The sequence below is a fragment of the Panulirus ornatus genome, chromosome 29 (genome assembly GCF_036320965.1).
Source record: "Panulirus ornatus isolate Po-2019 chromosome 29, ASM3632096v1, whole genome shotgun sequence".
Classification (NCBI taxonomy): Eukaryota; Metazoa; Arthropoda; class Malacostraca; order Decapoda; family Palinuridae; genus Panulirus; species Panulirus ornatus.
In genome coordinates, this window is record NC_092252.1 from 1,554,855 (window position 1) to 1,567,268 (window position 12,414).

General features: G+C 43.9%; 1 protein-coding gene across 5 annotated transcripts in view; it reads right to left on the reverse strand.

Moving 5' to 3' along the window:
• The window catches only part of LOC139758001 (innexin inx2-like), a 419,086-nt gene that overhangs the window by 173,300 nt on the left and 233,372 nt on the right, over positions 1-12,414 (reverse strand). For 2 of the 5 annotated variants that reach the window (XM_071678968.1, XM_071678965.1), the window contains exon 2: positions 9,675-9,706. The exons of the other annotated variants lie outside the window; for them this stretch is intronic. In XM_071678968.1, coding sequence (XP_071535069.1) covers positions 9,675-9,694 — 20 coding nt within the window. In that variant the 5' untranslated portion in view covers positions 9,695-9,706. The remainder of the gene's footprint in view (positions 1-9,674; positions 9,707-12,414) is intronic. 5 annotated transcript variants of the gene reach the window in all.

Below are 12,414 nucleotides of genomic sequence, written 5' to 3' on the forward strand. Positions count from 1 at the left end.
ATTACGTCCATTCTACATAAATATAATGCATTTATTTCTAAGCTATTAACATAATAATAATAATGATCACAATAATGATTGTAATAATAATAATAATAACATTACACTTTATAATAAACTAACCTAAACAATCCATCCTCAGACTACAATAGTTTCCTTCAATGTCCCGACTGAACCAGGATCTGCTGACTCTCCAGCACATCCCAGAGAACTTAGCACATCCCAAGGGACTGCAGCACGTCCTAGGGAATCCCAGCCTGACCTAGGGGTTTCAAACACATTGCAAGGTACGCATGGAAATCCTAAGAAGACACCAGTACATCCCAGACAGCTCGAGAACACCTGAAGAGCACTGTTCCCTCAGCATGGTAGGATTCCCAGCCTGCAACATCCTCTGTTGTTGCCTTGTGTTGCTTGCAATGATGTGAACTTTTCTCTCCGTAAAATGATGGTAGTTGTTCATTTCTACCGAAGAAAATAACTCTACAGTCAAGTTCTTGTTTCACATTACGCAAATAGTCTACCGGGCCATTTGTAATATATATGTTTAATTTCAAAACTGAATTGAATAAGAAATGGTCAAAACTTTCCTTTCATCAGGGAACTAATCATAGCAGGAGATATACGACGCCCAAGCCGAGCAATTCCTAACTCAACGCGATGGCAACACATTTTTGCACTCAGTCCAGCTACAACTGTCGCTAATTTATGCGACGGGTCGATTGTCAGCTGGATTCTCACCTGTCTGGATCCCGGAGAATTTGCAAACTTCCTCCTACCGCAGTTTTAACTCCTGCATCGCTCGAGCGGAGGCGTAGTTGGGTCGTCCCGCTCACAGGTGTGTGACATCAACTCTGTACCCAAATGACCAGGTGGTAACCCCCGCATTAGCGTCTTCCTCAAACGACTTGAGAATTATCATTTGTCGAATCTGTGCATGACGCGGTGGTACCATGCAGCACGGGCTACATGCATCGTGTACGTGGCATTAGAATGATCCTGAGCACATGTAGAAGGTGTTAAAAGATCTTTCGGTTGGCCTTAATGACCCGGGAGTCTGACTGGCAAACAACCAACCAACCAGCATAGCAGCAGTCTAGGTGAACTGATCATAGTCTTTCACAGCAGCATCACATACACACACTAGTGTTCAAACTGGAAACTGATGTCCGTACACGTCACTGCTCAGATGACACGAGTATTGTTTATATTTCTTTGTTTCCCCGGAACGTCGTATCCTTCATGCCAGGTTTTCTCCCCGTCTCTCAGTGCGTCACTTACCTGTCCTTCACTAATCATTATTCTCCGACCTCCCTGTCACTTGCTAATCATTCTCTAACTCACTAATTATTCCATCATTTCTTAGAGAATTCTCGCAGGTCGGCCACTCTGATTGGCATCTCATGTCTGGTAATTATTCCCTCTCTTTCTCACTTACCTTTCATTAACTGAACTCTCTCTCTCTCTCTCTCTCTCTCTCTCTCTCTCTCTCTCTCTCTCTCTCTCTCTCTCTCTCTCCCTCTCTGACAGACTTCTCGTTCCTTGACTTTTCAATTATTCATTTCTCTCGATAACTGACCATCCTGTTTCTCATTATTGTCTCGTTTATCATCCCCAACAGTTCCCATTTATTCCCACTCTACCTCAGTGCCACATCCTCCACTGACCCTTGAGTTTCTTGCCTGTTTCGTAATCACCGTCCATCCCTCACCTGTGCTCACCCTGCCCCTACACTTCACAACAAAACGAACCTGACACTAAAATTCCTGCCAGAAATTCAACTCTTGTTATAACATCTCAAGCAATTTGCAGCCTGGACCACCCCTCCTTGCGTGACGCCCAACACTTGCCTGTGGCTCGCGAGCCTTGCTATGCTCCCAACACTATCATTTGATTAACTCGACTCACGGCTGCGAGCAAACTGACTCAATTCCTATTCAAAACCTCATGAAATCTTCAGTAAGCCAATAAAACCCTCATGAAATCTTCAGTAAACCAATATAAACCTCATGAAATCTTCAGTAAACCAATATAAACCTCATGAAATCTTCAGTAAGCCAATATAAACCTCATGAAGCCTTCAGTAAACCAATATAAACCTCATGAACCCTTCAGTAAACCAATATAAACTTCATGAAACCTTCAGTAAACCAACCTAAACCTCAATAAAACAATTTTTTTCAACGCTCAGAGCTAACGTGTCTGATCTGAGTTTTGCGTGGTGGCTGGAGGTCAAGGGAAGTGGTGGCTGGAGGTCGGGGGAAGTGGTTAAGGCGTCAGCCATGGTGGAGGGAGGGGGTGGGGTCACCTGACTTCACGATTCGGACACAATCACAACCTTGTGGCGTACGGTGGTCACTACAAGTCATGACCCTTGGTCTGGTCAATATGTGGCGTGCTGTGGTCATCCGAGGTCATACTACTATGGTCATTACGTCTTAACAATGGCGCGTCATGGTGTGTCATGGTCAGCGTGTGAGTGCGCTTGTTTGTGTGTTTACGTCTCTACTTCATGATGTTCCTCTTTCTCTTCTTTCTCAATCTAACTCTATCTCTTTATTCATCTATCCGTCTACGTACCTCCCTCTCCCTCCTCCAGTCCCCTTCCCTCCTCCCCACTCATCATCCCTCCCTTCCCTTGGACAGAGGGGGGAGGGGGGGGAGCCACTGTGTATGTGTGGGCGTGACCCCCCCCCTCCTCCCCCGGCCCCTCCTCCATGCACTTTATCTAACCAGATCCTCTTCGACAGGAGGTGAATCGGCTCTGGCCGGCCTAAGGAGGATCTCAGACGCAGCCTAATGGGTTCTGACCCCGTTTATAGCAGTGGACTTGGTTCACTCTCCTGCCGCACACGGAGAACAGATGAACCCGCGGGAAGGTATGGGAAGATCTGCTCTGTTCGTCGGCCGTGATTTTAAAACATACATCTTTTTTCTCCCATACTAACTGATAGATGAATAGACATATAAATGGATGAGAGAGAGAGAGAGAGAGAGAGAGAGAGAGAGAGAGAGAGAGAGAGAGAGAGAGAGAGAGAGAGAGAGAGAGAGAGAGAGAGAGAGAGAGAGTAGTACTAGTAGTATAAAACCAGACGACCAAGACCTGAACCAGAATAAATCATGTTTCATCCACCATGATGGACCCTCATTAACACGACTCATCAATTACCATCCATCACCCACAGGTAATAATCTCAGGTAACGCCACCTGCACCAGCAGGGTTAACACTTGTCATTACCACCTCCTCTGTATACTGGGGTACGAGTGTCATGCCTGGGTAGGTGTGTGTGTGTGTGTGTGTGGAGCTGTGTATCACCACCAAACATGAATTCAAAAAGGTATTCAGGGGTTGGCACGTGTGTGTGTGTGTGTGTGTGTGTGTGTGTGTGTGTGTGTGTGTGTGTGTGTGTGTGTGTGTACAGACTGTCTATTCTCTCACCATTCTATTCTACATAAATATCCATATACATATACAGATGTATATACCCATACATACCTGAACATTTATCCATACATGTATGTCTACCTCCTCCTTAATCATTTCTGTAAAGAACTTGTATAAAAGTTTATGACCTGTGGAATGAGTGGCCAGCTATGACCTGTGGCGTGAGTGACCAATTATGACCTGTGGAGTTCGTGACCAGCTATGACCTGTGGCGTGAGTGACCATTTATGACCTGTGGAGTGAGTGACCAGCTATGACCTGTGGAGTGAGTGACCAGTTATGACCTGTGGAGTGAGTGACCAGTTATGACCTGTTGCGTGAGTGACCAGCTATGACCTGTGGAGTGAGTGACCAGTTATGACCTGTGGAGTGAGTGACCAGTTATGACCTGTTGCGTGAGTGACCAGCTATGACCTGTGGCGTGAGTGACCAGTTATGACCTGTGGAGTGAGTGACCAGTTATGACCTGTGGAGTGAGTGACCAGTTAACATTAAACCATAAAGAAAGAACACAACATTTGGTCATGCCGGATCATGATGATGGTTCTCTCTATGATGATAAATAATGACATTATTCATAATGACACGTTAAAAAGCGACTAACATTCGACATGAAAATAGAGATAATGATCTTATTCATAGAATAATTACAGGGTTATTACCTCACACACCATAATGACTCGATCATGACAAAGTGTAGATCACACAGATATTATGTGACGGACACTAATGTGGAACTGTGCGTTATTATAACACTGTATAGTGGTTAAATGTCAGACTGGTCCATACAATGAAGGATATGATTCATGGGCAAACTAGTGGTATAATGAAACTTGTATGACTAATAAATCAAAGGATATGATGTCTACTATTATGAAGCCAATATGCAAATACACCATTTACTTGCGTATGGTACAGACGACTTTGTAGGATACAGCGGAAATAAGGGATTTATCCGTTAATCTGTAAGGTAGAAAGGTCAAAAGGTTTCACTGGTAATCTCCGTGATGCAAAGATTGACTGCATCTGTGTGGTACAAGGTAATGTGTACTCAGTGGTAGGCTGTGTGGTACAAGGTAATGTGTACTCAGTGGTAGGCTGTGTGGTACAAGGTAATGTGTACTCACTGGTAGGCTGTGTGGTACAAGGTAATATGAACTCTCTGGTACACAGTTCGACCCTCACTCAGAGAGGCAGAGACGTGGGACCTACCGTATGATGGCTGGGGCAGCGGTGTGGCCTGCAGCTGGGGGGCGGCTCCCTCGATGTGGGGTGGGAGAAGAGAAAGTTTGGGATCGTGAGGTGTGGGATATGCGGGATCGTGAGGGTGATGTAGAGGGTGGGGGTGGAGAGGGAAGGTAAGAGGCCAGTATGACAATAAGAGGGAGGAGCGGGTTTACGGGGTGTGGTTATCAGGGGGTGTGAGGGACCGACACCCTTTATAAAGGAAGGTTATAGGTTCTTTGATGTCCATTGTGGCCGCCAAGGTGGAGGAGATTGAAAATAAAATGGAGGGAGAGAAGGGACGGGAGGGGACAGAGGTACTGAGGGAAGGGGAGAGGACAGGGGAAGGGAGGGCAGGGAATGGGAGGGCAAGGGAGCTAATGGAGTGCCATAAGGAACTTGATGGAATTAGGAATAGGAATGAATGGTTTTATGTATGAGTGTGCGTATGTGTGTATGTGTCTGTGGATGCATGTGTGCATTTATGTACACACGAGTAATCCATGCCGCATGTATTAATGTGTATATAAATGCATGCATGTATGGAAATTTAGGCATACAAGTATTTCCACAGCCTGTATAGTATGTATATATACATATGTATGTAAGTACATATGTCGGTAAATGTTGATTGTTTACATTATCTATATATGTAAGCAATCATCTGTGACTGTAGACATATATGTCTACATATGTAGGTAAACATTTAAGATAGAAGATTTTATTTGAAAAAGAAGAGAAGACAATAGATAACTAGGAGACAGAACCATGTAAAAGATACAGACTTAAATAATGAGAGTTTGACGAAGGTTTGTGAAGGAGTGAGGAAGTATGAGAGACTACGGAGCATGATCCATGATGGGGCTCGAAGGACTCCGATAGTGCAGTGTGATGGGAACTGATGGCGTAGTGTGATGATGGAGCATGAAGGACACATGAGGAGAAATGCTGGAGCATGAGAGAGCATCATCGTAGTGAGGTAGATTGTAGGGAGACTGTGCCTTAAGGGATGTGGCCGAGACTCGTGCAGCATGTGGGAAGGTAGGATGATACAGCCACTTGGGGCAGGATGATAAGTATGGTGGAGTATGGTAGATATACTGGAGTATGACAAGAAGCATTATGGGGGTATGATGGGAGAATGGTGGGACCTAGTTTGGCACATGGGAGTATAATGCCTTATATTTTGTAATGGGAAGTATAAGCCTGCCTCTGGGTGTGATGGTATGGGGTAATGAATGGGGATCCTGGTGTTAGGACTTATCATACGGGGTACAGCATCGCTGGGGTGTTGCTCCTGGTGTTGATATGAGGGTTATGGAGAGGTGGAGGTCAGGACATGTGGTGTGAGACGTTGGGATGAGCAGAGCGTGTGGGATTGGTTGGGGATTAGATGTAGGTGTGGGGATTTGCCGAAGATTGGGTGGGGAGAAGGAGAGTTCTTAGGGGCGAGGGAAGCAGCTATCTACTAGTTTTTCAGTTCCAAGGGAAAGAGGGAACGCAGGATCTGGGGAGAGAAGGTAGGAGAAATGGAGAAATATGGAGAGGGAGAGGATAATGAAGAAGAGAGGGGGATGGGAGGAACGGGAAAAGAAGGGAGATAGAAGGTAGGAAAAGGGGAGGCAGGGAGAAAGAAAGGGAGGCAGGAATGAGAGAGAGGGAGAGGTGGTGGAGGAGGGAGGGTGGAGGGTGAGGGAAAATCTGTGATCAGTTTGTCCTTATTTATTTATTCATCAATTTATTGATTGATCTCTAAGAGGCTGAGCCATAAGGTTGAGGCTGAGCCATAAGGTTGAGGCTGAGCCATAAGGTTGAGGCTGAGCCATAAGGTTAAGGCTGAGCCATAAGGTTGAGGCTGAGCCATAAGGTTGAGGCTGAGCCATAAGGTTAAGTTTTCTTTTTCATTTTCCACTGTGGTGTATGAGAGGAGAGTCTGAACGCGCGCTGGACACACTGTATGAGACGATGATGAAGAAAACAACCCGAAGTATACCTCAGTTGGTGTTAGGGGTCACGCGCACACTGACCCCACACAGCAGGACACTGACCCACGGAGTCATGACGTGTGAACATGCATATGCCATCCCAGCGTACCGCACCCACACTCTTTAATATGTAAAATGGAAATACTAAAAGACTCTTCAGAAAAACATTATAAACTCTGGAAAAATATATCCTCTTTAAGAGAAAAGTTGTACAACACTACAACTTTAACCATGAAAAGGTATATAAGGATAATTTTGAAATAACTCTCGGGAATCATAAATGAACTTCAGCTGAGCTGGGATTTGGGATATGTACTTGTCCTGTACTGGGGTTCGGTCTCTTATATCACAGCATATATATATATATATATATATATATATATATATATATATATATATATATATATATATATATATATATATATATATATATATGGGATGTTATATCATTACACTCGTAAAGGGAAGGGTAGAGACGATATAATGCTCAGGACTGTAGATCTTGTATAAGGCTTGGTGAGGAAGGCAGAAATTATTAGGTTCCGGAGCGGCTTACAGGCTACAGGGGAAGCTGCAAGACCCCAGGGTTCGCCTTGGGCTTCTAAGGCTTCATGATGGCACTAAAGGACACCAGGAATATGCACGTAAGGTAAAAGACGCACGTTAACAGCCGAGGACGCTTGGCATACACGTAAGGAGAGAAAAAGACACTTGGACAGTACGTCAGGGAACACAGGACCTGATGAGGGACACAAACATAACATCATAACAAGACAAGGACAGATCTACGGACGCTAGTATATCCAGTATAATGATACCATACACAAGAGAGGACTAAGGACGATGGTAAACACACAAACAGGACAGGTCTAAGGACGGTGGAGTAACCAGACAAAGGACAGGTGAAAGGATGGATCTAAGGACAATGGTTTACCCATACACAACACGCTGGAATATAAACAGAGGAATCAAGGGGAGCATCATAATGGGGAGGGGTTAGGTGGGGGTTAAGACTAACCGCGAGGAGGATTGGATACCATAAACTAAGGGTTCAGGTCCGACAATGGAGGATTAGATACCATAAAAAAGGGGATAAGGTCTGATAAGGGAAGGTGGATGATACGGTAAGAGAGGAGGATTGGATACCATAAACCATGGGATCAGGTCTGATAATGGAGGAGGATTGGATGCCATAAACCAGGGGTCCAGGTGCGATAAGGGAGGAGGGTGTGGTTATAAGGGATCGAATACATTATATATCAAGATTCTATTATGTTCATAAAGTCAATAAAACCATCTACCTACAGAAGCTTAATAAGGCCATTCACCTGGGCCACTGAGCGAGCATAGCCACACAAAGCTAGAGGAGTTGGGCATTCCCTCCTCACGGTTAATGAGCCAAATATTGGGAGACCAAAAACAAAATAATAACGGAAAATAATGCATCACACATGAAGCAAGTGCAACTCGTGGTCAGTCAAAATGATTGCTGGTTAGCATCGTTTTGAGTCCTGATGAAACAATGGAGAAGCGGGCGTTTAGTATGGGGTGTTAGATTTTAATTTCGCCCTAAGGGTACAGGATGAGAGGGTTGAAGAGAAGGACAAACGGAGCATAGAGGTGATAACTTACAAGACGCAGAGAGAGAGAGGTTAATAAGGCAGGACTGAGGAAGAGACGAGAAGCAAGATAAGATAAGTATACGACCATCTACGTTAGGAAATGGACAATTGTTAGACGATAGACAACAGAAGACAGGAAATGATAACTGAAGATAAATTGAAGCAATGAATAATGACGGAAACTTACGAGAAAAAAAGTAAATATGGCAGACGCAACACTTGCTTAAGATACTCGGAAAAAAAGGGACTACAAAGATATGGGTAATTAGAAGACCAGACCAGGTAGGAGGGAAGAGAGAATATACGACAGAAGAAAGGGGAGAGAGAGGGGAAGACTAGAGTCACACGATCATCAAAGACAAGTTAAGAGTGAGTAATACAGAAGGAAGAAAGACCGGAATAGATTGGGTAACACACAATTTGGGCCAAAGATCAGTTAAGACTCTGGGCAACAGGGAATGTGAGAAGAAGAAAGTTATCTAAAGCGACACACAGATGACCAGATAAGGGGAAGCAAGAGATCCCAGAGCTGAGAGAGAGAGAGAGAGAGAGAGAGAGAGAGAGAGAGAGAGAGAGAGAGAGAGAGAGAGAGAGAGAGAGAGAGGCTTAATTCTTACGACTTAAGAAGAGAAAGATGAGCCACATCAAAGACAGGGACACAGAATCGAGTTACATGAGGTAGGAAAAAAAGAAATGTAATGAATCACAACAGTTGAGCAAGAAGGAAAACATGACACATTAGCTGAGAAAGATGAGACACAAGTGAGTCAAATAAGCAGAGAAGAGGAGTAGGAACCAGTGGTATGAGCTGAGAGACAGAGTAAAGGTTTGAATGATAAGATAAGCCCAGTTCATGTGAGACTCACACAGGGAGACAGAGAGGAGAGTTATCTGAGACACACGTGGGGTGGGGCTGGGTTACTGAGACACACGTGGGGTGGGGCTGGGTTACTGAGACACACGTGGGGTGGGGCTGGGTTACTGAGACAGCTGAGGGTACAGGGGGATGTGTGGTAGGGAGGGGGGGTTATGATACCAGCACAACTAATGCTCATTACAATAGTTAAACTTCGCTAAGTTGTGTCTAAAAATAGCTTTATATGGATATATAATAGTCACCAGGGACTGCTATGTTTATACCACTCAAGGGTTCAAGCTAAGTAATTGCATTCGCTATAGAGAAGAGTATAGAAGATGAAAGAAATAATCTTTAATTATGGATGCTGAGAATCTGGATGAGTTATTGTAACAAGGAAGTTAATATAATCGATGCACAATGCAGAAGTGTATATATGTATATATAATGTATATAGATAGATAAATATATATATACAGTATATATATATTACCGATTAAGGAAGAGAAAATGGTCAATCAGTTCACGCGTATATGCCTACCCTTTATTGTCGTCTGCCATATGGGGTTACGTCTGCAAGAAGAAATTCAGGGAAGATATTAGAAACAGAGTCTACACTGCTACCATATACTTCATGATACAATGATAATGGCTAACTGGCACCTCAGTAAAACATCTCTCTCTAGCCTCTGCCAGATATATTCTGTGTCTTTTTTGTTTGCTTTTTTTTTGGTACAGCATGAAAAAAAAAAAATCTTTCATATAATTTCCAGTTTGGACAAACTGTGTGAAAGTGAAATGATTCAAAAGTACAGATAAAAAGTATAAACAGGTTAGACAAGAACGATCAAGTTGAAATAAAAATGTTTTCAAGTTTGTGATCATAAATGAATCATGCTAATTAAAGGTCGTGTGGGACAGGCAGGAGTTTAGTAGTCATTAGAAATGCTCTATATCTAGGCAGGTGTACATAGCCATATTAGCTCTAGAAATAGTAGGTCTTCCGGGCTCAAACATGGGCTGTACTAGAAATGCTAGAAAACTAGAAAGCAGACCTCTCACTATTCTAGGAGCAACAAGCACATCTCCAACCTACAAAACCTACTAAATGAAAGAAAGAATAAATGTCCTGCCAATCTACATGATTCCTTCCCCAGTGGTGTGTGCTGACGTCACACACCGTCCCACTGGTGTCAGCTAACGTTATAGATAATTCCAGTGGTGTCAGCTGACGGTAGAGTGGTGTCAGCTTATACCACCGTTTAAGTTGTAAATATCACAATATAAGGTATAGTTGTTAATTAAAGACGTCTGCACAAACGTGGCAAATTATACTTGAAAATATAGGAGGTTAAGATGTCGTTCATTATATCTATCTGAATTATCATAGGATTTCGTGAACGTTGATCTCAGCAGCTCATTAAGGCTAGATTCGTCTGAATCTTGTTCTCAGTAACGAATACTAACCGGTGGATAACGGTTTACCGTGACGACCGGAGAATAGACCAGCAACGAGATCTTTAACACGAGTGATGTTGGACCAGCTGATACCATCACCAGAGACCCGGTTATATGTGGACGAGAGAGAGAGAGAGAGAGAGAGAGAGAGAGAGAGAGAGAGAGAGAGAGAGAGAGAGAGAGAGAGAGAGAGAGAGAGAGATGCCTCGCCCACAACTCCACTGGTGACGTGTTGTACGTGTCTTACTTATATAAAGAGTACACACACACACAGGAACTTCCCCTCTGGGTTACGTGTATCCTCTCCTCCTTCTCCAGACGAACTTGTGTGTTGCTGCTCGCATCTGCTATGGCAGCCAGCCTTGGAGGGACCCATACAAAGTTTTATCTATACTTCCTGTGGTTATACCTCCTTGCTGAGGGTGGCTTCCTCCCTGATCTTTCCATGTCCACGTTTACGACAAAATCAAATTCCAGATGACATGATCACAGCCGCCAGCTGCTGTGTGATACCTCACGTTCTCTGTTACCATTACATTGTGGTGAGGTACGATTACTGGTATCGTATTACACTCATGTGCTCCGTGACACGTTCATACATGAAATGTTCCTGTACACTCTCTCTCTCTCTCTCTCTCTCTCTCTCTCTCTCTCTCTCTCTCTCTCTCTCTCTCTCTCTCTCTTCCTCCACTCCCCTATCTAAATCTTTCTTCTTTCCTCCCCCAACATGAATTTCTCCTCAATTTACTTATAGTTAAGAGTTCATCATCTCCCTACATCCATATTTCTCAAGCTTTCCTCCGGCCCTAAACCTCAAGCTTCACCGAGGACCAGACCCTCTCAAGCTTCACCCTGGCCCTGCAACTCAAGCGTCACCCTAGATGGACCAGGAACTCCAGAGACCAGAAGCCCATCATCATCTTAGGACCAAAAAATCTTCCATCTTCCATAAAGAAACTGAAGAAAATTTCACACATAAAAGGTTTTCCTTTTCCTTAAGCGGATCTACTCACCATTTTCTGTGAGTCTGTCTCATACAGCAACATGAAGGAAATGATTGAGAACATTGATCTTTAAACAAAACTTGATGTTTTAAGTTCTTCAGATGAAAGGAGAGGATCTCGTTAAAACGATACGGATGAAATATATGATTTATGGATTACTTCATTATATCATTAATGATATAATGAAGTAAGATGACGTTAGATGACGAGAGAGAGAGAGAGAGAGAGAGAGAGAGAGAGAGAGAGAGAGAGAGAGAGAGAGAGAGAGAGAGAGAGAGAGAGAGAGAGAGAGAGGTTAAGACTGATGTAATCATTACTCCAGCCCTGCCTCCTCTCCTGCTCTGCTGTTTAATTCTTCTCGACTTCCCCCTATCATCTCCCCTTACTTACCATCTCCCCTGTGTCCCTTTTACTCTCTGCCTCCCACATTCCCTTCGCTCCTCTCCCTTCTCTTCCCTTCCTTACCCTGCTTCCTCCCTTTTGCCCTTATCTGATTCTATTTCCTCTCCTTTCCAACACCCGCCTACTTCCCCTTACGCTCCCTCCCTCTCCCTTCTCCCTAACCTCCCTCTTACAGTTCTCTTCTCCCTTATCTCCTATTTCTTTCTCTCCCCCTAGTCTCCCTTGTGGTTGGTCAAGGGATGGTTAAGATACGTTGAGAAGACAAATGGTCACTTCAGCCACCTCCCACCACTGCTCTTCCTTCCCATCTTTTCTCCTCTTCCATCGATTCCAATCCTTTTCCCTCTCCTCAACCCAAAGTCTTTATCTTTTCCTTTTCTCTTTATCGCTCAGTCTCATTTCTTTGCATTTCTTTAC